The sequence below is a fragment of the Gymnoscopelus microlampas genome, assembly GCF_963454915.1.
Source record: "Gymnoscopelus microlampas genome assembly, chromosome: 10".
Taxonomy (NCBI): Eukaryota; Metazoa; Chordata; class Actinopteri; order Myctophiformes; family Myctophidae; genus Gymnoscopelus; species Gymnoscopelus microlampas.
In genome coordinates, this window is record NC_139947.1 from 34,068,334 (window position 1) to 34,093,099 (window position 24,766).

Consider the following 24,766-nt stretch of genomic DNA (forward strand, 5'->3'; position numbering starts at 1 on the left):
TACACAAACTGAAATATTATTCAGTCATCTTTTTTTTCATCATATATAGTCTCGATTCGGAAATTGGATTCTCATTCATTTGTTAAGGATCGCCAAGGTTTTAGGTGCATGAGACACTCATTACTCAGGTCTTTGGGGCAAAGGACACTCAAATGTAAAACATTTTATAGCACCCACTGCTCAATAGTTTGGATGGGTAAAAACAGAAGATAGCCCAACAACTAAAGGGGACACAATTATATTACCATATGCTGACAAATATGAATACTGTGTGTGTGTGTGTGTGTGTGTGTGTGTGTGTGTGTGTGTGTGTGTGTGTGTGTGTGTGTGTGTGTGTGTGTGTGTGTGTGTGTGTGTGTGTGTGTGTGTGTGTGTGTGTGTGTGTGAGCGTGCGTGCGTGCGGGTAATAGCCATGCTGTTTCATCCTGCATTATGATGTAGTTTGGTGTGTCGTTTCTCTTCTGTCTGATGGCTAAAGGCAACCTGTCGTGCTCATTCCCCTGCATGATTTCTGCTGTCTGCCTGCTCCCATACAGGCAGGCTTCAGTGCTTTTGCTGACTGGGCAGAAATGGGGGAATGTAATTATGTGGCCGGGGGTTTCGGGGGAATCCATCACCCTCTCCGTCACCCCGCTCTAATTCTTCTTAAATCTTTTCACCTGTCTCTCTCTATCTTTTCACTCGTCCTAAAGAGATCACTCATCTCTCTCTCTACACCCCTTAAATCAGAGCGTGGGTGTTTCCACTGACACCCTGCTGCTCGTCACTCTCACTACACACACTGTGGGCCAGTGGTTCTCAACCTGTGGACCGGGGCCCACTGGTGGGCCGTGAGGATGTTGCAAGTGGACCCCCCAAATGATTGGCAAAACACTAAGATTTTAATGATAATATTAACATTAGTGATACTGCTAAATAGGAATTGATTAATCATAACATGGGCAGCCCACCCATCTGAACAGCACCCATCATGAACGCTTTAGATTTTTTCAAGTGGGCCCTGATCCAGAAAAGGTTGAGAACCACTGCTGTAAGCCTACAACTTACGCACACACAACACATTATCCAAAACATGTCCATGTACAGTATTATTTGCATGTCCATGCAGACACATGAATGTGTAATGTGTGTACCTAACCCCACTTCCAAGCTCTCCCACTTTCCCTCCATCTCAGAGGTTTTCAACCTTTTTCATCAAGGTCCATTATTTATTCGCCATTTGAGCCACGGACCACTATTTGATGAGATTTAGCCTCTCAGAGATTTTGTTATCGTTGGATAAGATTCTGTCCACAATTCTATGCTGTGTTGATGTTGGTGTCATAGGAGACACAACAGGCAAACGTTGATCAAAATAATAATTGTTTTATTAAGTAACGCAGAATGTTTAACAATAATTTAATTCTTGAGAGTGTAAAATGAAACCACGCTCTCAAGAGTTAAAGATCTATAAGGGTCCATTTGGTTACCAACTCTCCATCATTTAGCTGGGGACCACCTGGAACCCCCTCAAGGACCACTGGTGGTCCCCGGACCACTGGTTGAGAACCACTGCTCTGATCTGATCTGAATCTATGTCTTTTGTTTTCTCCCTCTATTTTTCTCCCTCCATCTCTCTCTGTAGGGAATAAATATTATATAGGTGACATCATTTAAACCACTGTAAAACCAAAGGCATAACACACACTATATCTGCAAATGTATTAAACCCTGATTTAATTGGACCTCTATTTTGGCAGACGTGGCTGCCTATTTGTCACTATATTACACATAGAAAAGTAAAGATACCTATATTCTGAATTTATTTTTGTGTGTGCAGTAACATCAGTAACATCAAAGAGGAGTTTGACCTATTATCGTTTCCTCAAATATTTTGAGGTCTTTGACTAATTAAGGTGAAACTATTGTAATCAGGAACAATCAGACTATAACAACCAAGATTGCTGGGGAAGTAACCAAACAAAATAATAATAATAATAATAAATGAAACTTATATTTTCTGTTACAGTAATGGATGCTTAAAGGCAGAACATAGCCTACTGTATACGATAAGAAACATCCTTGTTGCCATCTCTTGGACCGATTTATACTTCATCGTATGATTGAGTTGCACGATGAAAATAGCAGAGACGTGTGTGCATCTGCACCAGTTTTAGACTTTACAGGAGACTACGGTGATTCCCTGTAGTCTTCCCATCGTTCCAGAGTAGGTCTAGTGTAATAAAAGAAAGTTAACATTTATTTACTCATTGTCTTGTCTAGCAGCTGTGCTCTATCTGCAAGTGTTTATCACTTTGACCCTGGGCAGACAAGAGTTTATGACAGCTTTTATGTAGCGTGGCATCCAGGAAAAATTATAACCTGCTACAATCAGATGAGAAATATTGCCTTTCAATCCTTAAATGGCTTATGTAAATCCCAATCCATCAGTTGGACTGTAGTTCCAGTAATCCACTAATATTGTTTTAGTGGTGATTTGCCTTGTCCTGCTTGACAAGAGAGACAGATAGCACCAGATTTCAATTATCCATCGGCACCAGAGTCTCAGCTTGCATTGTACTGTACGCCATGCTAGTTTCTCTTACTCACAAGGTGGTGCCATATGTTCAATCTTTCATATAATTTAGTATGCTGTAGTACATGTGTAGTGGATCACATTTTTTTCTTTTTTTTAACCTTATTATGAATGCTCTTTTTCAGCAATGCCCTACTTTGTTCTCTGGCTAATAAGACTTAAGTCTTATTAGCCAGAGATCCTTTTAAAGCTTATATGCCTTAATACTAATTGCCCTCTATAACAAAAATATTAAATTAAAAGCACCTTCAATATTTTATTTATTTTAGAAATAGTTCATCTTTTACTCAAGGGGGATAATGCCCATGCAAGTTGATGATGTTATTTGTTCATGTGTGGTCCAGCCCTATGGAAAGTATGGAATGCATGTAATAAAAACATATTTAAAACCATATTAACCTTAGGAAGTATTAAGTTGGTTTTTCATAAGGCTGGACCACACACATACAAATGAAATCATCAACTTGCGATGGCCGTTACCCCCCTTGAGTAAAATATGAACTATTTCTAAAATAAATATTAATGTTTAAGGTGTTTTAAATGTTTTATCTTTTGTTATATATACAATTATTATGTATTAAGCCTTATTAGCCAGGGATCCTTTTAACAATTTGGGCCATGTTAAGGTTGTCAGCTTCTATAAAAAAGTTGGAAAACACACATTGTGCGTACTTTAGAGACACAGGCACTGGCAGAATCAACATACAAACAAGGATAAATATCTCACACTTACTAGAGCAACATGTTCTTAAATCACCAAATCACACCAACATTTCTCCAGTAAACTGTCATCATCATAATAGGCTATACAGGCGGAGCCCACATAAATGGTACAGCTCTACACCAACATGCCCTGATTCAGATGATGATGATCCTAAAAAAAGACAAGGAAAGGGGGCATGGAGCGGATTTAAGGATGGGGAGGTGTAGGGCGGAGGGTAGGGTCTAGGGTGGGGGGGGGTGGGTGGGGGGGGGGGGGGGGGGGGGGCTGTTGGCAGAGGATAAAGAGAGAAAGAGTGTTCAGCTCCCCTATCTGAGGAGACCTGGGAACTCACATGACCGGAAAGCCAGAAGTGGATAACGTGCGGGGTGTGAGGACTGAGGAGAGAGAGTAACTATACTGTAGTAGCAAGCAGTCAAGCGGTGCTGAGGAGAGTGTCATATACTCCTGTTGCTGCCATGGGCTCCAGGATGCTACTGCTGTCCCTCGTCCTGGTGTGTCTGAGCGGGTCCAGAGGAGCCATCATCACAGGGGTAAAGGGGGAAGTTTCTGCGGGCTCGCTTGTTTGTTTGTTTGTTTTTGTTTTCCCGTTATTTATAATTAGTTGTGATTCATGAATTGCTTGAATGTGTGGGTTATGCTGTCAACTTATATGCACAATGCTGTTTACAATGTGTGTTTGTATATATCTTGATTGTATATGCATATTGGATTAACATTTTGTGATTTGATTATGTATATAGTAGAGTACTTCATAAATCCACAATAGGAGGCTCTGTGTTTATAGTCAAAGTTAAATATATGAATTCAAATTATTATCCCTTTTCAGTTTTTTTATTGGGCCATTTGTGTCAAAACAATATATATGCAAATATATTTTTCATTGCTATTGTTTTTCTGACTTAATTACAAGTGACTGATGGTAGATCATTTACTTGAATACACTGGACAAATTGGAAGACATTATTTCAGTCCGTTGACTGAAGTTCATTTCTAAAGGGATTAGGGAGATGACAGGCAATACATAAAAAGGCCATTGCTCTATAAACATGAATAGGAAGGCAAATAAGAGAACAGATTTAATTCAGCTTCAAATGAGAGTGTTTTTTTTATTGACTGTCTTTTCCCCCTCTCCCCATGTGTCCTTCTTTCTATGTCTCGCTCTCCCAGTCTCTCTCTGTCTCTCTCTGCCCCTTTCTCTCTGTCTGTCTCAGTCATTTGTCTATAGATGTATTTTCTTCTCACCCTCTCCTCTGTCTGTCTGTCTGTCTGACATCCAGGCCTGTGACAGAGATGCTCAGTGTAGCTTCGGGATGTGCTGTGCTGTGAGTCTATGGTTGAGGGGTTTGAGGATGTGCACTCCAAGAGGTGCGGAAGGAGATGAATGTCACCCCTTCAGCTACAAGGTAAGGAGAAATATATTAATATGTCAATCCTGTCTCACTGCCTTAATGTCACAGACTCTGTCTGTCTGTCTGTCTGTCTGTCTGTCTGTCTGTCTGTCCTCACTTCCACGAGCACACCAGCTTTCAAAAATGAGAAATTAACTGATTATATCAAGTGCTTGCAGCTTGGCAGGCACTTCAGAAAACCTGCTGATAACTGCAGAGGCTATTGATCGACTCACGCAATCCAAACCGTATATCACTCTGATCGTCTTCAGATGTCTGTGATTAGGCCTGTTAACACAATGTCCATCTCTGCACTAATCTTTAAAGAAGATGACAGACTAGCAGCTCCACTTGCTGATGACTTGATGGCGGGTACACTAGCTTGTGTGTAATGAGGTTCCAGGAATTGGGGTTTGGGGATATGGTACATTAATAATAACACATTACATAGTGGGCCTATTACTTTTATGAGTCACAAAGTAATTTGTAACACATTACATTTACAAATTGGGTAATATTATCCAATTTGGGTAATATTACCCAATTTGTCAAGTACTGTGTCAAGTAACGCATTGCTTTCAGAAACATTATGGGTTTTTTAAGCTTCTAACAATTAAATTAGATTACATTTTTATGAACACTAACTAATGATGTATTCGCTATTTAGACTTTTATTCTTTCTTTCTTTCTTTTTTTGAATATATGCTCTGCACAGATGACTCTGAATTGTTTATGTTTCATCATAACATTGAATGTTAGGCTGCTGAAATAGCATTTTATATTGTAAAATGTTTCTCTATTCAATTTAGCCTATAGCCTCTTCCATTTTATTATGCCTAGTCCCTTTGTGCTTTATTTGAGGGTGTTTACTTGGCACAGTAAAAGTAGCATAACATCCCTTTTAATTGAACATCATTGGTAATATATTTGTAATATACTACATTTTGGGTGCAAGGTCTGGTCAGGGAACTTAGTAGATGTGCAATCTGTACTGTAACCGTGTAAGTCATTTATTTTCCCTCATTTGTCTCTCTGCGTTGTCAGTGGTCACCTGTGTGAAACACTTCCCATAGAAATAAAGGCTCTTCTTTATTGTCTTCTTCTTCTTCTTCTTGGTATTATTGTTGCTCTGGACAACTCACATTACACACATTTTGTATTCCAGATTCCCTATCCAGGAAAAAGGCAGCATCATACTTGCCCTTGTCTTCCCCACTTGGCGTGCAACAGATATGCTGATAACAAATATAGGTGTTCTGACGACTTCAAATATATGGACTTTTGATGGACTCCCAAAATCCAAATGGAGATGAGCACACAAGGAGAGTCTTGAACAATAACCCATGAGGGAGCACAAACATGTATCGCATCTTTACTGACTGTAATCATCATTTGTGTACACTGTGCACTATATACACTATTCGTATGGAAACTATTACTGCACCTACTGTACAAGATCCAAAATGAAACGCTAAGACAATGTACTTGCTTAACAGTGCCACAGCATACATCAGATCACACACTTTTAACAAGATAGAAGTTTCCTGGCAAGCTATTTGTGAATCATGATCAGCTCTTATTTAATTTTCACAGCCTTTTTCTGTTCATTTACCAAAGAATAAATATAAACAATTTGCAAATAAAACTATAATACACCATTGCTGTTGCATAATTTCTGTATTTTTTTTTCCTTTCCATTTCCATGTTCTGTTTATCCTGCGTGAATAAATAAAATATAACACTGTGTGTGTTCTGGGATGAAGAGCCAAGTGGTTGCAATCTTGATCTTGAAGGTCATAAAATAAGACGTACTGTACTTACTGCCTTTATCGGCACATGCAAATGTACAGTATGACCTTTCCATGCAATGGAATGGATGCGGATGGAAAGGGAGGTGACAAATAGTTAATTTCTCCATCTTATGATGAAGTTGCGCTCAAAATTTGTAGATCAAGTTCACAATACGTCTCAAACATCCTGAATACAGTACAGTACATTTCACTTGCAGCAACAATTTCCCTGACATTCAGATTCAGAATATTATGCCACATTGGAGTTTTATTTTAATCCCCAAAATGTTTTCACTACGTGTTGCTTCACATGTTTGAATGAAATCAAATCAGTACAAATCCTTGTCAGTTTAAACAGATTTTAACATCTTGAGGTCCACTCTTGACCCAGAGAGAGATTATGAGGTTATTGACAAAAAACTTGGGCTAAATAATTTGGTCCCAAGCCTGATCTGTTCAGAACAATTTGACAGGATGCATGACTGGAAGATAATTGATTAGCTGTTTAATAATATTATAATATAAAAATGTATGTAATATCATATGACCATTGTATATTTTTCAACCATCTCAGAGAACAGAATTTCATGACATCATATAAAGTAGCTGCATTTATATTCATTTGAAGAATTTAAAAGATAATAGCGGTTCAACGCTTGACATGCACAACATTGTATTTTGGAATTTCAATCATTTCTATTTCAATTAGCTTCTTTTAATAACACAAAGCTTTTCAATATCCTTTTTTCCAAGAATATAGTGTTATCAACTCAGTGCGACAGCCAAAGTCTACACATGGAAAACATTAAACAGAACACAGAACAATGAACATCAAATCTTCTGATCTGAATGTCAATATAAATTATTTAACAGCACTTCCGAAATAATAATGTATCTGCATAATTCATTGTTGTTATCACACATTTCTTATCTCAGGTTATCATGATATTTGGTGACATGGAAAGGCATTTGCTGACACAACCTTAATGGACTGTATATAAAGGAGGGCATCTTTCACCATTTTTTCACTTTCTAAGTCCAACAGCAAAGTTAGTAACCATGAAGTGGCTCGTTGTCCTTTGTGCCCTGGTGGCTCTCTCTGAATGCCTGGTCAGGTAAGTTGACTGAAGCCACCTCTACACCTAGGAGTTGGTTAGCATAATTGTATAATATGAATGAAATTAAATGGTTGTGTGGTTTGATGAAATTATCTCCATTGTGTACCGAGGAGAAGTATATAGAATTTTGTTTTATCCTGTCAAGGCTATTCAGACTCACATAAGTCTACACATGGGGCTGTTTCCTATAATGAGCGTACTGTATATGTCTACATATCTAAAGTATTTCTTCACTTTAAAATGTCACATACACACAAACAATTATGTGTATATAGTAATTCATTTGTAGAGTGTACATCTATAACCCTATACTTTCACAGCCTATATTATATGAAATATATATGTGCATTCAGTTGTATGTAAAACCAATTCAAGCTCTTGTAGGTAAAATTTCACGGTTTTGCTTGTGTTGTGTGTTCAAGGTGAATAAAACAGATTCTAACCTCTTCATCTATTGTACTGAAAGGATAACAAAAAGGGGCCTGACATTATTACTGATCTTTTTCTCACTGTGTGTAGGATGCCCCTGATCAAGGATAAAACTCCACGGGATGTCCTGCAGGAGAAGGGGCAGTTGGAGGAATACCTCCAGAAGTACCCATACAACCCCATGGCCAAGTTCCTCCAGACAGGCACTGAGCCCATGACCAATGATTATGATGTAAGTCCAGGTTAGGAGAAGGACATATGTTAACCTAATTTACCCTTCGTCGTACAATCATGCCAAAAATAACAGATTGGCCAGGACTAAGAATACATTAGGTTTAGTTCATCTTATTGTCTAATAATCACCATCAATGGCATTCAATGGCAAATCAGTTAAAGCAGGAAACAATTTAGTCACCCTAATAACCAGTCCTGTAGTGTTTATAATGTTCTATAATGTTATAATTTCTGTTTCAACACCTTGTCTATTGCTGTGTGTCACCTCCAGCTGGCTTACTATGGAGTCATCTCAATCGGAACCCCACCCCAGTCCTTCAAAGTTGTCTTTGACACTGGCTCCTCCAACCTGTGGATACCCTCTGTCTACTGTAACAGCCAGGCCTGTCGTGAGTAGGCCTACAGTTAACTTAAATACAAAAACATGATTTATCCCTGTGAGGCAATTCACTTTTTCACTTCACTTTGCAGGTTTTTATTTTTGGTCATTTGAAACAATATGCTCAATTATTCTCAAAACATAGCACATAACACACAATAGTATATGGTATAGTTGTGACCAAAAAAAGGTATAGGCTGAAGCTATATAGCTTATATTGCCTACCCTTTCAACATAAAATACATGGTAAAGGACAGTACAGACAGTCAGGATGTAGCTCTGCCATAAGAATTGATATGGGGTCCGCTATTTGTATTTAATTTACTGTACATTTCATATAGAAGAAAACATTATATCTGCACTCAATAAACAAATAAAAACCAAACATGTAACAAACTAAACTATAAACTAAAAATGCAAGACAAAGACAGAGGGGTACTAGTCCAGAGTGGCAGGAAGCAATCCAGTCAGACTGGTTAGCAATTTATCTGGGGAAATAAAGCAAAACAAGCCAAATTAACCTGTATGGTTGTATGACTGAATCATTATAATTATTTAAGCCATATACAGTAAAACACTTTTTATCCGTTTTGTTTATTAATAACCAGTCCCTTTCATGATGGTTCTGATAACAAACAGTTGGACAACGTTTTTAAATAGTTATAGTTTGTATTTGTATTAAGAATAGATCAGATTTACATGACCTTCTCTCAAATGCACAGCTAAGACCATATATATTTTACAGAAAACCACCAGAAATTTAACCCACAGCAGTCTTCCACCTACAAGTGGCTCGGACAGGCTCTGTCTATTTACTATGGTACTGGCAGCATGACTGGATCTCTTGTCAGTGACAATGTTGAGGTAACCACAAACAGCCAGGGCCATCACTTGGCCCAATTCTGACAATTATCTGCATACTGTACCTTTCCACCTGACAAATTTGAGTAACCACTGACTTTCGTTTCCAGGTTGGTGGAATTACTGTGAACCAGCAGGTGTTTGGAATCAGCCAGACAGAGGCTCCTTTCATGGCCAATATGAAGGCTGATGGTATCCTTGGACTTGCCTTCCAGTCCATTGCCTCTGACAATGTGGTGCCTGTCTTTGACAACATGATGAAGCAGAACCTGGTGTCTCAGAAACTCTTCTCTGTCTACCTGAGCCCGTACGGAAAATAAATGGAATAGTGTTTATATTTGGTTGTGTGTACAATGGCAGGTATAGGTATTGTACATGCACATGTATTGTATGTATACTGTGTCTACCTGAAACAGTATGGAACAGTGTTTGATATGCATTTGTGTACAATGATACTAACACATTTGTCTTATATGTTCCTGTTAGCAACTCAGAGCAGGGCAGTGAGGTGGTCTTCGGTGGTTATGATGGAAACCACTACACCGGACAAGTCACTTGGATCCCCCTGACATCTGAAACCTACTGGCAGATCAAAATGGACAGGTGCAAACATATTCCAGTCTACTGTGTCTATTCGCTTTTTAAAAGTAAGCAGCAAAACCTTGCCTAATACATACACACAGGATACTCCAATTAATTCTGCTTCTGCTATTGCTCCTAACAGTGTTACCGTCAATGGACAGACTGTTGCCTGTAATGGTGGCTGCCAGGCTATCATTGACACCGGCACTTCCCTCATTGTTGGCCCAACCAATGACATAAACAACATGAATTCTTATGTTGGAGCCACCACTAATCAATATGGAATGGTAAGACAAATGATTCTTGTCTTGACTCTTTTATTTCGCCAATTTAATTTACACAGCAGTGATAAAATGGACCAAAAATAGATTATTCTCCTACCTTGCAAAATGACCAAATCCTCCCACCACTCATACCCCCCATTATCCAAGCAGCTCCTTACCTGTAACCCCACACTGCCACCTACCCAGCCTCTGTTCCCCCGCCCCCCATTTGACATACGAAAGCAGTTAGGCCCCGCCCCCATCTTGCATGCCCCCCCATCTTACCCCTGAAAGCCCCTCCTCCTAACCCTAAAACCCATGGCATTCTTTATACAGGCCACAGTGAACTGCCAGAACATCCAGAGCATGCCTGAAGTGATCTTCACTATCAATGGACACGCCTTCACCATCCCTGCCTCTGCCTACGTTTCCCAGGTCAGCCTACACACAAACAGTTACAGATGAGAAGACATGTATGCACACATGCATGCACACGTGCACACACACTAATTGCAACACTGCCTATAATTAGCGAGTAAAATTGTGTCATTCTTTGTAAGTGAAATACATTTCCTCCTGTCTTTCCATCTATAGAGGTCCTATGGTTGCAGCACTGGCTTTGGCAATGGTGGATCTGACCAGCTCTGGATCCTGGGAGATGTCTTCATCAGAGAGTACTATTCCATCTTTGACGTTGAGTCTCAGTACATTGGACTGGTCAAGTCTATGTAATCAAACCAAGCATCCTGATGGATAATCAATAACTCTAAACTTCCTGTATAGGAGCTGTATGATTCACGCATGGCTTGTGCAAATGGAAAACAAGATGTAATAGTAAATATGCTATTGCTGCTTTTGAATAAAATATGATTACAGTCATTGTGTCAAGTAACACCTTACTTATTCATAGTTATTATAACACTCTCAACACTTTAACAATATGGTTTGTCTAATATCTACCATTCACATGTATAAGTTTATTAATTATTTTCTTAAGATGAAGCTTTTATTAATCCCAGGGAAAATCAGACCCCAAAGGCAGCACGGCAGTTAAAATACACATTACGGGCAAGAAAAAGTAGGCTACTGTAGACACATCTGAAGCTAGCTGCCTGGACAAGACAGGAAGTATATGTCAGCTTTAGAACAGGACTGAAAAGACACACTGGACACTGTTGGAGTTTACTCCAACTCCAAAGGCAGTACACAAAGGTGCAAGCTGCCCTTAAAATCCTTTAGAGGATTACACCCCTTAAAATGAAGCCCTTAAAGGAGTAGTTCACCCCAAAAAATACTTATTCTCTATCAATTACACACCCCATGAAGCCTTGAATTCATGGAGATTTTTTAGTTGTTGTCAACTCAACTCAAACTCTATTTATATAGCCCATTTATAACGACCAAGGTCGACCAAAGTGCTATACAGAGTCAAATTAAAAACAAACAAGGAAAGCATGTCTAAAATGCATTATAATCTGCCCAGCATAATTATAGTTATTCAAACGCAAAAAATTCTTACAAGGTCAAGTATTATAAAACTTCATAATTGCTGTACACTCAGACATTTTTTTGCAAGGATAACAGTGTATTACAAAGTTCTATACATTATAATATGCTACAATTAAATCATATTTCCCCCACGGGAGCAAGTAGGTCAATATTTTTTGCATATTTCTTTCTTTCCCTTATTTATTCAGGGGAGACCATTGAGAGCAAAGCTCTCTTTTTCAAGGACACCCTGATAACAGCATTTAAAACAAATGAAATACATACATAATGAAAAACCATAACAAACATATTACTAATTGCATTATAAAGATGATTATAATTAGTGGCCAATGGGTGCTTTAAGTAAAGTAATGACATTTCTGAAGGTGTAGGCAGAAACAGTTTGTTTTATGCATAGATTTAATGCATTTTTCACTTTGCTTAAAACACTCATTGACCACTTTTAATCACCCAAGCATTACAACAGTGACTAATGCAGTATAAAATGATTATAATGTATTACAACAAGAATTTTAATTGATCCTGGCCATTCTACTGGTCAGTGAGTGACCAGTAATTCTGAATTATTATGATACTTATAAGTCTGTTACTTATCCTTTGCACATGTACATTGTAACCTGATTGATTAATTGCACAGCATATTGGCACTTTTAGGTATTTCTCCATACTGAAAATGTTTTAGTTGTTTCCTGTCCAGCTGAGCTGGCCACTCAGCTAATTAGTTTCACCTGTTGAAACAGAAATGTTTGGCGATAAGCATGATGGGCAGGTGCAATGTGTATAAATATCAATGAGTGCAATAGAGACTAGGTGCAATATACAGTATGTCATTTTAAGTAATTATTGAAAGCTTAAGTTACCTGTTTAAGTTGTGCTGTTCTGTTCCAGTATAATTGGGCTGGACCAAGTCAGGATGGCAGAGGGGGGTTGTGATGTGTTTAAAGTTGCTTATAGTTTGTTGTAGTAGTGTAAGGAAAAAATCATTGTGTAGTTCAGGATTTTTTTATGGTATTTATGTATTTATTGTATGTTTTAGAACACACCCATTTGAATGGTACAGTCTAGCTCACCTGTGTATAAAATGCTGCTTCCAGTTATTATCAGGGAGAGCTGTGAGTGAAGAGCTGCTTGTGTTCTTGTGCTGAATAAATACATCTTATGGTTGCAACCAACTTCATGGCTCTGTACTGTTTCCAGCCGCTAATTTGGGATTCCTAAGTCATTATAAAGAGGTTTTATAATGTGTTATGAGTATGTGTGAGTGCGTAAAACTGGAATTATACAGTTTCATAATGAGATTATAATGCCGTATAATGTTTATAAAGCATTATAGACTTGGGAAGTCTAGGAAGACTTTATTAAGAGTTTGTATTAATTATATTTGGAAAGCTGCATTACAATGTGTTCTTTAAGCACAATATTGGGACATTACAATCAACCATAGGTCAGGTGTTAGCTGTAGTTTACAACCCTCGTAGACGTATTTACGATTCTGACGTCTTCGACGTCAGAATCGTAAATACGTCTACGAGGGTTGTAAACTACAGCTAGGTCAGGTGTGAATGTGGATGTGGATGTGAATCTGTCAGCTGTGCAGCAGGCTACTCCTCACTGTGTTGGTTAGCAGTTAGCACAGGTTTGTAGTTTGCACAGATTTGTGCACTTCAGGCCATTGTTGCACTGACAGTGTGCAGCAAATGCTTGCCATTCAAGGCACCAGAAACACTATCGCAGAGTGATTGGCAAAGTTTGGTGACGTCTAGGATTCTTGTCCTGTTCCGTGACACATTTTTGATACACTGGGAATGAGATGTCCTTTCTCAAATTCAGTGTGAGCAACAGACCGGCCGGCTGGCCGGACGGCCGGCTGGAAAACCCTACCGGCCCGCCCACCCATTAGGCAATTTAATACAGGATAAGGAAAAGGCGCTAATAGTGGGAAATAACAAAATGTCCAATAAATATGAAACTACTCCTGTGGAAAGTCTATCATTTATTCATTTTCTTACTATATATCGACTATATATCGTTCCATTTGCCCACTCAAATGGAACCGATATCTGGTCTGGCTCATGGACTATAGGGTTCAAGCCAAACATCTACTGCGCTTACCAAGAGGGAATCCCCTCCTGGCCAGAGGAGATAGCTTTTGGGCTTCAGGCTGAGCTACTCTGCTACACTACCAACTACCAGCCAATATCCAACATCCATTTTTAAGTGACATTTTAGAAAATGTGGTTGAAAATAGATTTTCAGCTACTGTAGGCCTATACTGATGAATATATATTTCAGCATCCCCAGATAATTTTAATCCCTTTGACACCGTAGTAAATCGTATCTCTAACAAAAGTGCATGGGTATCAGAAAATATTCTATAGTTAAAAAAATAAAAAACAAATTAGTCATTGGTGCAGAGGGCTAGAGTGAGAAACTAGTCAATTATGACAAGTACATTATAATCAATTGCACTCAACACAAGGACCAGGTCAATAACATTGGTGTCATTCTTGATTCAGATTACAATTTCAAGGCCCAAATCTGAAATGCCACATAATTATCTTTTTGGCATTTAAGCCATATCGCTAGAGTTAAACAATTTCTCTCTCAGTCTGATACGGAAAAGCTAAGGCATACATGGTTTTATCACCAGCAGTCAGACTTGATTACTGTACTGACAAAGTACACATTAAACCCATTTTAAAGTCCCTGCACTGGTTGCCTATTAGTTTTAGAATCAAATGTAATATCCTTTTATTGTTTTTTAAATAACTAAATGTTAAATAACTAAATGTAAAAAAACTAAATGGCACGAGAAGCCGATTTTAGCAATTATGCTCCTAGACTTTGGAAGATCCTGTCGGATGATATATGGGTCTCTGAACCATAAATCACCCAAAAAAAGGATATTTTTAAAATAAATATGAAGACTTTTTGCAGTTCTTTTTTTGCTTTGATTTATTTTTAAATGATCCTTTCATAGTTCTTTTTTTTCTTTGATGTTTTTAATAAAAAGATTAAAAATGTTCCAAGAATATAGTGTTGTCAATTCCGGTCTACAGTTCGACAGCCAAAGTCTACATCTTGCCACGTGGAAAACATGGATATCAACCTTAAACAGAACACAGAAGAATGAACATCAAATCTTCTGATCTAAATGTCAATATAAATTATTAACAGCACTTCCGAATTAGTAATAATTTATCTGCATACTGTAAATACCACTGTAAAAACCACAAGATAATTCATTGTTGTTATCACACATTTCTTATCTCAGGTTATTACTATTGCTGACACAACCTTAATGGACTGTATATAAAGGATGGCATCTTTCACCATCTCTTCACTCTTGAGTCCAACAACAAAGTTAGCAACCATGAAGTGGCTCGTTGTCCTTTGTGCCCTGGTGGCTCTCTCTGAATGCCTGGTCAGGTAAGTACCAGCTGGCTGACTGAAGCCACCTCAAGGCTATTCAGACTCACAAGTCTACGGGTATGGGGCTTTCCTATCATGAGCGTACAGTATATGTCAAGACATAAAGTAAATCTTAATTTTAAAATGCGGTCACATACACACTCAGCACTTTTCAAATTTGTAAAAGATTATGTCTATAAAGTGCTTCATTTGTAGATTGTACATAATAACCCTATACTTTCACAGCCTGTATTATATGAAATATATCTGTGCACTCAGTAGTATGTAAAAGTTAACACCAAGTCAAGCTCTTCCATGGTTTTTACACGGTTTTGCTGTGTTGTTCAAGGTGAATAAAACAAATTCTGATTCTAACCTCTTCATCTATTGTACTGCAAAGGATAACAAAAAGGGGCCTGGCATTATTCTTTTTCTCACTGTGTGAAGGATGCCCCTGATCAAGGGTAAATCTCCACGGGATGTCCTGCAGGAGAAGGGGCAGTTGGAGGAATACCTCCAGAAGTACCCATACAACCCCATGGTCAAGTTCCTCCAGACAGGCCGTGAGCCCATGACCAATGATTATGACGTAAGTCCAGGTTAGGGGAAGACATCATGTTAACCTAATTTACCCTTCATCGTACAATCATGCCAAAATTAACAGATTGGCCAGGACTAAGAATAAATTAGGTTTAGTTCATCTTATTGTCTAATAATCACCATCAGGGGCATTGTAAGTCACATAGGCCTATAGTAGAAGCAGGCAACACTTTAGTCACCCTTATTACCAGTCCTGTTGTGTTTACAATGTTTTATAATGTCACCTCCAGCTGGCTTACTTTGGAGTCATCTCAATCGGTACCCCACCCCAGTCCTTCAAAGTTGTCTTTGACACTGGCTCCTCCAACCTGTGGATACCCTCTGTCTACTGTAACAGCCAGGCTTGTCGTGAGTACTGTTAACTTTAAAACAAAAACATGATTTGTACCTGTGAGGCAATTCCTGGTACAGTAAGACAGTAAGGATGTAGGTCTGCCATAAGGGGCCGGAGTGCAAGAATTGATATGGGTTCCCCTATCTTTATCTATTTATTTCTTTACAGTACTTTTCATGCTTCAGCCCCTGCACCACCCTTGCTCTTTGCAAATCATACAGTACAGTTACAGTACCCCTTTGGAATGGATCCTTCCCATTTCAACAATTGGCCATATTACTTTTTACCTTTGTAGAACTAAGATTCCACAGGCTTCTTAGCTCTAATATTACATTTTCACCATATCAAATTATATAGTCTTGAAAGTCATATAATTTGTGGGCCCAATGTTCCCTAAAAAAAGTTTAAATTAAATGCGAAAGAAATATATCTGCACTCAACAAATCAAAACCAGACATGTAACAAACAAAACTAAAAATACAAGACAAAGACATCAGAGGGGTACAAGTCCAGAGTGGCAGAAAGGAAGCCAGTCAAACTGGAGGAAATTAAGTGAAACAAGCCAAAGTAACCTGTATGGCTGTAAAATCATTATGATTATATAAGCCATATACAGTATAACGCTTTTTTCCTTGTGTTTATTAATAACCACTACACCTAACATGGTGGTTCTGATAACAAACAGTTGGACAGCATTTTCATAGCGTTATTGTTTGCTAACAGTTTGTATTTGTGTTAAGAATAAATCAGATTTACATGACCTCTCATTTGCACAGCTAAAAATACATATATTTTACAGAGAACCACGATAAATTTAACCCACAGCAGTCTTCCACCTACAAGTGGCTCGGACAGCCTCTGTCTATTTACTATGGTACTGGCAGCATGACTGGATCTCTTGTCAGTGACAATGTTGAGGTAAACACAAACAGCTAGAGCAATCACTTGGCAATTCTGACAATTATCTGCATATTGTACCTTTCCACCTGACACATTTGAGTAACCACTGACTCTCGTTTCCAGGTTGGTGGAATTACTGTAGCCCAGCAGGTGTTTGGAATCAGCCAGACAGAGGCTCCTTTCATGGCCAATATGAAGGCTGATGGTATCCTTGGACTTGCCTTCCAGTCCATTGCCTCTGACAATGTGGTGCCTGTCTTTGACAACATGATGAAGCAGAACCTGGTGTCTCAGAAACTCTTCTCTGTCTACCTGAGCCCGTACGGAAAATAAATGGAATAGTGTTTATATTTGGTTGTGTGTACAATGGCAGGTATAGGTATTGTACATGCACATGTACTGTATGTGTATTGTATGTATACTGTGTCTTCCTGAAACAGTATGGAACAGTGTTTGTATGCATTTATGTACAATGATACTAACACATTTGTCTTATATGCTCCCGTTAGCAACTCAGAGCAGGGCAGTGAGGTGGCCTTCGGTGGTGTTAATGGAAACCACTTCACCGGACAAATCACCTGGATCCCGCTGACTTCTGAAACCTACTGGCAGATCAAAATGGACAGGTGCAAACATATTACAGTCTACTGTGACTATTCGCTTTTTAAAAGTTGACAACTGCAAAACCTTAATTGCCTAATAGATACACACAGGACACTCCTATTAATTCTGCTTCTGCTATTGCTCCTAACAGTGTTACCATCAATGGACAGACTGTGGCCTGTAATGGTGGCTGCCAAGCTATCATTGACACCGGCACTTCCCTCATTGTTGGCCCAACCAATGACATAAACAGCATGAATTCCAATGTTGGATCCACCACTAATCAATATGGAATGGTGAGACACATTTTTCTTCTCTTGACTGTTTTATTTCCCCATTTTAGTTTAAACAGCGATAAAATGGACCAAAAAGAGATTATTCTCCTGCCTCGCAAAATGACCATATCCTCCCACCACTCATACTCCACATTATCCTAGCAGTTCCTACCTGTAAGCCCCCACACTGCCACCTACCCAGCCTCTGTTCCTCCTCCTAACCCTAAAACACATGGTATTCTTTATACAGGCCACAGTGAACTGCCAGAACATCCAGAGCATGCCTGATGTGACCTTCACTCTCAATGGACATGCCTTCACCGTCCCTGCCTCTGCCTACGTTTTCCAGGTCAGTCTACACACAAACTGTTACAGACGCGTGCACGAGGGCGCGGGCGCGCGCACACAAAACACACACACACACACACACACACACACACACACACACACACACACACACACACACACACACACACACACACACACACACACACACACACACAATCAATTGCAACACTGGCTATAATTAGCAAGTCAAATTGTGTCATTCTTTGTGAGTGAAATACATTTCCTCCTGTCTTTCCTTCTATAGAGGTCCTATGGTTGCAGCACTGGCTTTGGTAATGGTGGATCTGACCAGCTCTGGATCCTGGGAGATGTCTTCATCAGAGAGTTCTATTCCATCTTTGACGTTGAGGCTAAGCTCATTGGACTGGCCAAGTCTGTGTAATCAAACCAAGCATCCTGATGGATAATCAATAACTCTAAACTTCCTGTATGGGAGCTGTACTGTATGATTCACGCATGGCTTGTGCAAATGGAAAACAAGATGTAATAGTAAATATGCTATTGCTGCTTTCGAATAAAATATTATTACAGTCACTGTGTAAAGTAACACCTTACTTTCAGAATCTTACTTATTCATAGCTTCTAACACACTCAACACTTTAACAATATGGTTTGTCTAATGTCTACCATTCACTATACGTTTATTACTTTTTTCTTGAGATCCCAACAAGGGAAATCAGACACCAAAGGAAGCACAGCAGTTAAAATACAGATTACAGGGCAAGACAAATAATCCAATTCCAATATATCTGATGCCAGCTGCTTGGACACGACAGGTAGTATCTGTCAGTCTTAGAGGACCGAAAATAAAATGTGACACACTGGACACTGGAGTTTACTAACTTCAGAGGGTGGCAGTTGAGTACACAAAGGCTGCAAGCTGCCCTTAAAATTGTTCAAAGTCACAGGATTAAAGCCCTTAACATGAAGCCCTTAAACCCCTATGGAAAAGAAGATCCAGCTCTGCTGCAAACTAGTTAGCAACTTAGCATAGCCAGGGAGTCAGTGAGAGTTTGTCCTGCATCTTATGGTGCAGGACACTATAATAAAAATATATCTATCTATCTAGTTATCTATATATCTAGAGAAAACCCCAGCACAGAGACTGCCCAAATCAAGTTACAATATCTTAGAATGAACACTGATGCCAAAAAGGTCTCTGTCTTGTTCTCTTAGACCTCATCGCTGCAACTCCCTCCTTGCTGGTGCTCCGGCATCTGCCATTCAGACCTCTGGAGCTTGTTCAGAAAGCTGCGGCTCGTCTGGTGTTCAAACGCCCCAAGTTCTCCCACACAACTATCCTTCTCCGTTCTCTACACTGGCTACCCGTAGCGGCTCGCATTCAGTTTAGTAACAGCTCCTTCTTACCTCCGGGCTATGGTCGATGCTTACACCCCTGCCCGACCACTTCGGTCTGCCACCTCGGGGCGACTGATTGCCTCGTCACTGAAGGGTCCTTCTGGTCGATCGACACGGTCACGACTTTTTTCTGTTCTGGCCCCACAGTGGTGGAATGAACTTCCCACTGATGTCAGGACAGCAGAGTCACTGCCCATCTTGCCTGCAGCCCATCAGCTGCAGGCTGAAAACCCACCTCTTCAGGAAACACTACCCTTCCTCTTTGCCTGGCCTACTTGTTGTTAACTAGTTGTACGAACTCTTGTTTTATTGTTGTATTGTTTTATTGGATCTTGTTTAGTCGATACACTTATTTGTTTTAGCTCATGCTCATTTGATTTTGCTATTTTTTCTCATCTGTTTAAGAAAGTAGGTAGCTGATATATTGTACTTTTACCTTAGTGCTAGGTATACTCTTGGTTGCTTGTTTTTGCAGGAAATGCACTTAAGACTTCTGGTGATTAGTAGTTTCGTTCCCTACCTATGTTGAATGCACTTATTGTAAGTCGCTTTGGATAAAAGCGTCTGCTAAATAACAGTAATGCTGTGTATGACACAGTTGACCATGTTATCCTTCTGGACAGGCTTGAGAACCGTTTTTTAAAGAAATATTAACTCTTTGACTGCCAGAGTATTTTCATACACACCTTTGAAAATACTTTTTTTAACAATGCTTTTGCATAGGTTTTTGCTTTAATGTATTCCTTTCTTCTCTGTGAAACACATTGAGTTGCACAGTGCTAACTCAATGTGCTATAAAGTTTGATAGATCGATAGATGTTCTATCTAACTATATAAATGGCGAGCAACTTCCGCACCCTCGGTGGCGACACCCCACAGCTCTGTTATCGAATAAACAACGCACCGCCAGACCACATGTCGCCTACTGACTCGCCACGGCCGCCGCGCTGAATTTACGCCTCGCGTAGGGGACATCTCACTGCTCACTACACCGTTTCCACCGCGCAACATAATTAATTCTACTCACCAAATGTCGGACAAAACGGAAGGGGAGGCAGCTTCGTACCGTTTACCGTGCGCACGACCTCATCACCACAACAGCAGCCAGCCGCTGCGGGGGTTTTTTCCTTTTTTTCCAAACTTTTTTTTTGCTCACCATTTTCTCCAGGCACCATTTCTGGTGTAACGTCGGGTGTTTCTTTTCACCAGCCAATCACCTTTCACGTTGCCACGTCCATTGCCACGTCGCGCTGACGTACGCTAAACAAGCGCTGCCGTGCACACAATGCAAACGAGCCCAAAGCCGCGCAAAAATAAGCCGACCATTGCTTACACACAAAGTCAGACCTGGCAACGCAGCCTAGGCCAATCATGTGTGAGAGATCTACAAGCTATGGGGCAGAGACGCCACCGTATCTTAGCAACAACTACAGCGCTCACTCTCATTGGTCCTGTCACGCTAAGAGCAGTCTCCAGACAATGGCATCGCAGACAGCTTGCTGTTACTGCTGTAGCCATCACAGGCAGTTGCAGCACGACGGACAGGGCGCTGTGATAGCTGCCATGTCGCTAACGCTAACCTGGTTGTCATGCCTGCAGCGGCTGTGCAATCACTTTGTCAACAATGCACGTTCGTGTGGTGAATGTCTATATTGCTGCTCAGTTCGTCCATTGTAGATGGTGTATGTTTGTGTGTGTCTTCTGGAGAACTATGTAGCTCCACAGCAACTACAGTAACTAACGTCATGGCAGGACCGCCCCGTGCAACGCATGTTAGGCTGCATTATGGTCATGTAGTAATTTCAGATAATTTCGCTCCGATTAGAGCAGTGTTTATCAACCCTTTCACGCCGCCCCCCCCCCCCCCCCCCCCCCCCCCCAAATACACGTACTTGATCTGGGACCCCCCCATTCTGTTTGACTCCGTTCCACAAGTACATATTGTGAAAATAGCCGATCCACAAGCTCGAAACGCCTCACGTTGAGAGGCTTTGTAAGCTTGGAGATCGGCTATTTTCTACATGATTGCCTCTTTGTTACATTCTTTGCCAATGTGGCCCATGTTTTCATAGCATAGTTTATTGACTACTTCTGTTGCAGAAATGGCCATTTCCTTTACTTTCGGTTTTTTATTGTCTCCGCCAGGCCGAAAGGCATGGCGCAAGACTATGTTTCACCCCCTGTCCGTCCGTCTGTGATAGCTAATCTCTCACATCGTTGACTTGATCGCAGCAAAATAACAGCCCGATGTGGAGAGTCAGTGAGAGCTGGATAAACGACGTAAAATGTGTCAAAAGGAGTCTGTACGGCTGTCGATAAATGAACACATGACGTCGGTGGGAGAGGAGATATTGTGTCTTTTGGACAAACAGCAGCGTGGTGCTGATGTTTGTTGTGTGAAGCAGCTTCATGTCAGAGTGTTTGTGTTGGAGCGCCTCAGTGCGGCTGCAGAGTTCATGTGCAACCTCTACCACAGAGACACAGAGACACTAGAAACTCTGCTGGGGAAAAAAAACACTGCTGGCCATTGACTTTCCTATGGACATTGATCTACACACTGCAGGTATATCTGCTACACACACAACATCAAACTACACACTGCAGGTATGATGCAGCGTTTGCATTACAGCCAGCATGCCAGCGTAGTTCCCATATGGTTTCAAGGTGGGCTAAACCATATGGACCCCATGTCAGCAATGTCAGTGGCATCCACTTCAGTCCCAACTGCGATGCCCATGCAGGCTATAAGTAGCTTCTACCTGGCCCTTAGGTGGGCCCCAACTAGCCATGTTTATGTGGGACCAAGGCGGGTCCTAACTGGGTTTGCCCATGCAGGCTTTAACTGGGTTCTACCTGGGCCCTAGGTGTACCCTAACCAACCACAGTGCAGTGCCCATCGCTCCAATTGTTGTGATGTCAGGGCTCTCAATACTGCACATTGGTGGAGGAGGAGGGGCCGCAGGGCGACCGCACACATCGCTGAACCAATGGTAGCCCACGGATGTTTCCTCTGTGGATTTACAATCTGCCCCTCTATGCCACATATCATCCGCACTACAGGGTCTTCACTGACCGAGCCACGGCCCCACTGACCCTCATGACGCTACGCCACTTAAACGTGCGGCAGCATGCGCTGGGTTGCCAGGTTTGCACAGCCTGCGCCAGAAACAAGCAACCACCTTCATGAAAAAAAAAAAAACACCGAAATGGTCCGCAATGTTCCAGGGGTGTCCCCGCGCGTCCCAACACTCCACAGGGGGTCAGTGGACCATCAGGGGGTCCGCGGACCCCCTGTGGACCCCCTGAAACATAACAAATATTATTTCTTCACATTTTTTCCTTTTTCAAAAAAACTTTTCCACAGTTTCACTCCGGCGATTTGGGTCCCCCAATATACACACGGCCACGCTGGGCCCCGTGCGCGGCTGGGGTTGAGGGGGGCGTAGCCCCCCGAAACTCTAGTAGTTCAATAAAAGTTTAAATAAAAATCTCACGGCAAGGTTCATGAACAATTTTCTATTCCTGTGTACTGTGGGTTCCTTATCATCATGTCAATATTCCTTGTGCTCTCTGCATAATACATTTCTGACTGAGCTGTTTTCATAATTAAATAAAACTTCTTATTTTCATTGGTTTTAAAGTTTTGAAATGCACATTAAAGATAGCTTACACAGCTTAATACAGTCCATTCGATCCTTGTTAATTTAATTGAGTTAAGTGAAGGTGAGTCATGCAGTACGTTTTAAGAAGTGAGAAAGTCTCAGCTCCTTAGGGAGGTCATGTCAGAGTCAAGGAGGCCTGTCAAGAAAAGGCACGGTCACCCTTTGTACCCAGGTATACAAAGGTATATTGACTAAGAACAACTTGGTGATATAATTGGCTCCCATGATCTGTTGAGAACAATCTACAGGGTTGGGAAATTATTAATTAACTGTTTAATAATATACAAATGGGAAAATATTAATATGACCATCATATTTCCTCTTCCAAACCAGCACAGACAAAACAATTTCATGACATCATATATCTGCATTTATATTCATTTGAAGAATTTGCAAGTTATATGCAGACCATAATATACGACATTATGACTATTTGTTCCTTGATAATTTTACTATTATTACTACTACTGCTACGTGTGTGTATGGGTGGTGCCTGACGGCTAATCAACCATGTATATTTAACTACTTAAACCCTATACTTCATTGACTGGAGTCTCAGAGGGGTCTATACTAGACCTCTGCCTATTCTCCTCTACACCAAAGATTGTCTATTTTGGCTGAATGTTCACCCCAGAATAGGGACAGATGAAGAATAACATCTTGGGAATTTAAATGGTAAATGGTGCATTTATATTAGTGCTTTTATCCAAAGCGCTTTACATTGATTGTGCCATTCACCCATTCACTCGCCCATTCACACACCGATGGCGTAGGAAACCATGCAAAGCACCAACCTGCTCATCGGGAGCAATTCAGCGTCTTGCTCAAGGACAATTCGACACTAACTCTGGGGAAGCGCCCCAGCCCTGGATCGAACTGGGAACCTTGCGGTTTCCAGTTCACTCTACCCAACCACTCTACCCCTGAGCCACTGCCGCCACTGATGATCTAGCAACCCGGGAGGCACTTCGTACCATAGCTCGCGGGGCCATCCAACAGCTGGGCGGCCCCGTAACCATGGCGATGATCTCACCACCCTACCTACCTACCGTATACAGAGCATTGGCAAATTATAGGAGGATATAGGTTATTCTTAATGCTTACTTGTTTTACCTCTTTTAGGGTCTTTTTGCCTTTGCTGTTTTTATGCCAATGTTTTTAAACCCTGTAGCACTTTGTGAGATTTGTGAAAATGTCAAGTGTGTTACAAATAAAATGTATTATTATTATTATGCAACATTTCTGACCACAAATGCACAAGTCTAACATCCAAAACATTGATTTTTTTATTTTATTAATCAATTATCTTCTTTTAATAGCTTTTCAATATATTGTTTCCAAGAATATGAAGTGTCAACTGGTTAATAGTATACTGTACATCTTGCCATGTGGAAGACGTGGATACCAACATTAAACAGAACA

At 40.4% G+C, this 24,766-nt stretch overlaps 3 protein-coding genes across 3 annotated transcripts; all 3 read left to right on the forward strand.

Annotated features, from left to right (window-relative positions):
- Positions 1-3,751: 3,751 nt before the first annotated feature.
- On the forward strand, positions 3,752-5,972 carry prok1 (prokineticin 1; the record flags this gene model as incomplete). The annotated part of the gene is made up of 3 exons (XM_084069217.1): positions 3,752-3,829; positions 4,577-4,702; positions 5,853-5,972. Exons 1-3 carry the CDS (start codon positions 3,755-3,757, stop codon positions 5,970-5,972), a joined length of 321 nt encoding a protein of 106 aa, XP_083925343.1. The 5' UTR covers positions 3,752-3,754.
- Positions 5,973-7,536: 1,564 nt separating this feature from the next.
- Positions 7,537-11,075, forward strand: LOC311054195 (pepsin A-like; the record flags this gene model as incomplete). Its single annotated transcript, XM_084070073.1, has 9 exons — positions 7,537-7,592; positions 8,115-8,256; positions 8,530-8,647; positions 9,383-9,501; positions 9,609-9,805; positions 9,985-10,101; positions 10,223-10,367; positions 10,680-10,778; positions 10,938-11,075. 9 exons carry the CDS (start codon positions 7,537-7,539, stop codon positions 11,073-11,075), a joined length of 1,131 nt encoding a protein of 376 aa, XP_083926199.1.
- A 4,150-nt stretch (positions 11,076-15,225) lies between these two features.
- On the forward strand, positions 15,226-18,705 carry LOC311053525 (pepsin A-like; the record flags this gene model as incomplete). Its single annotated transcript, XM_084069120.1, has 9 exons — positions 15,226-15,281; positions 15,711-15,852; positions 16,094-16,211; positions 16,997-17,115; positions 17,221-17,417; positions 17,607-17,723; positions 17,852-17,996; positions 18,226-18,324; positions 18,568-18,705. The coding sequence occupies 9 exons, from the start codon at positions 15,226-15,228 to the stop codon at positions 18,703-18,705; spliced, it is 1,131 nt and encodes a 376-aa protein (XP_083925246.1).
- Between the last annotated feature and the right edge of the window lie 6,061 nt (positions 18,706-24,766).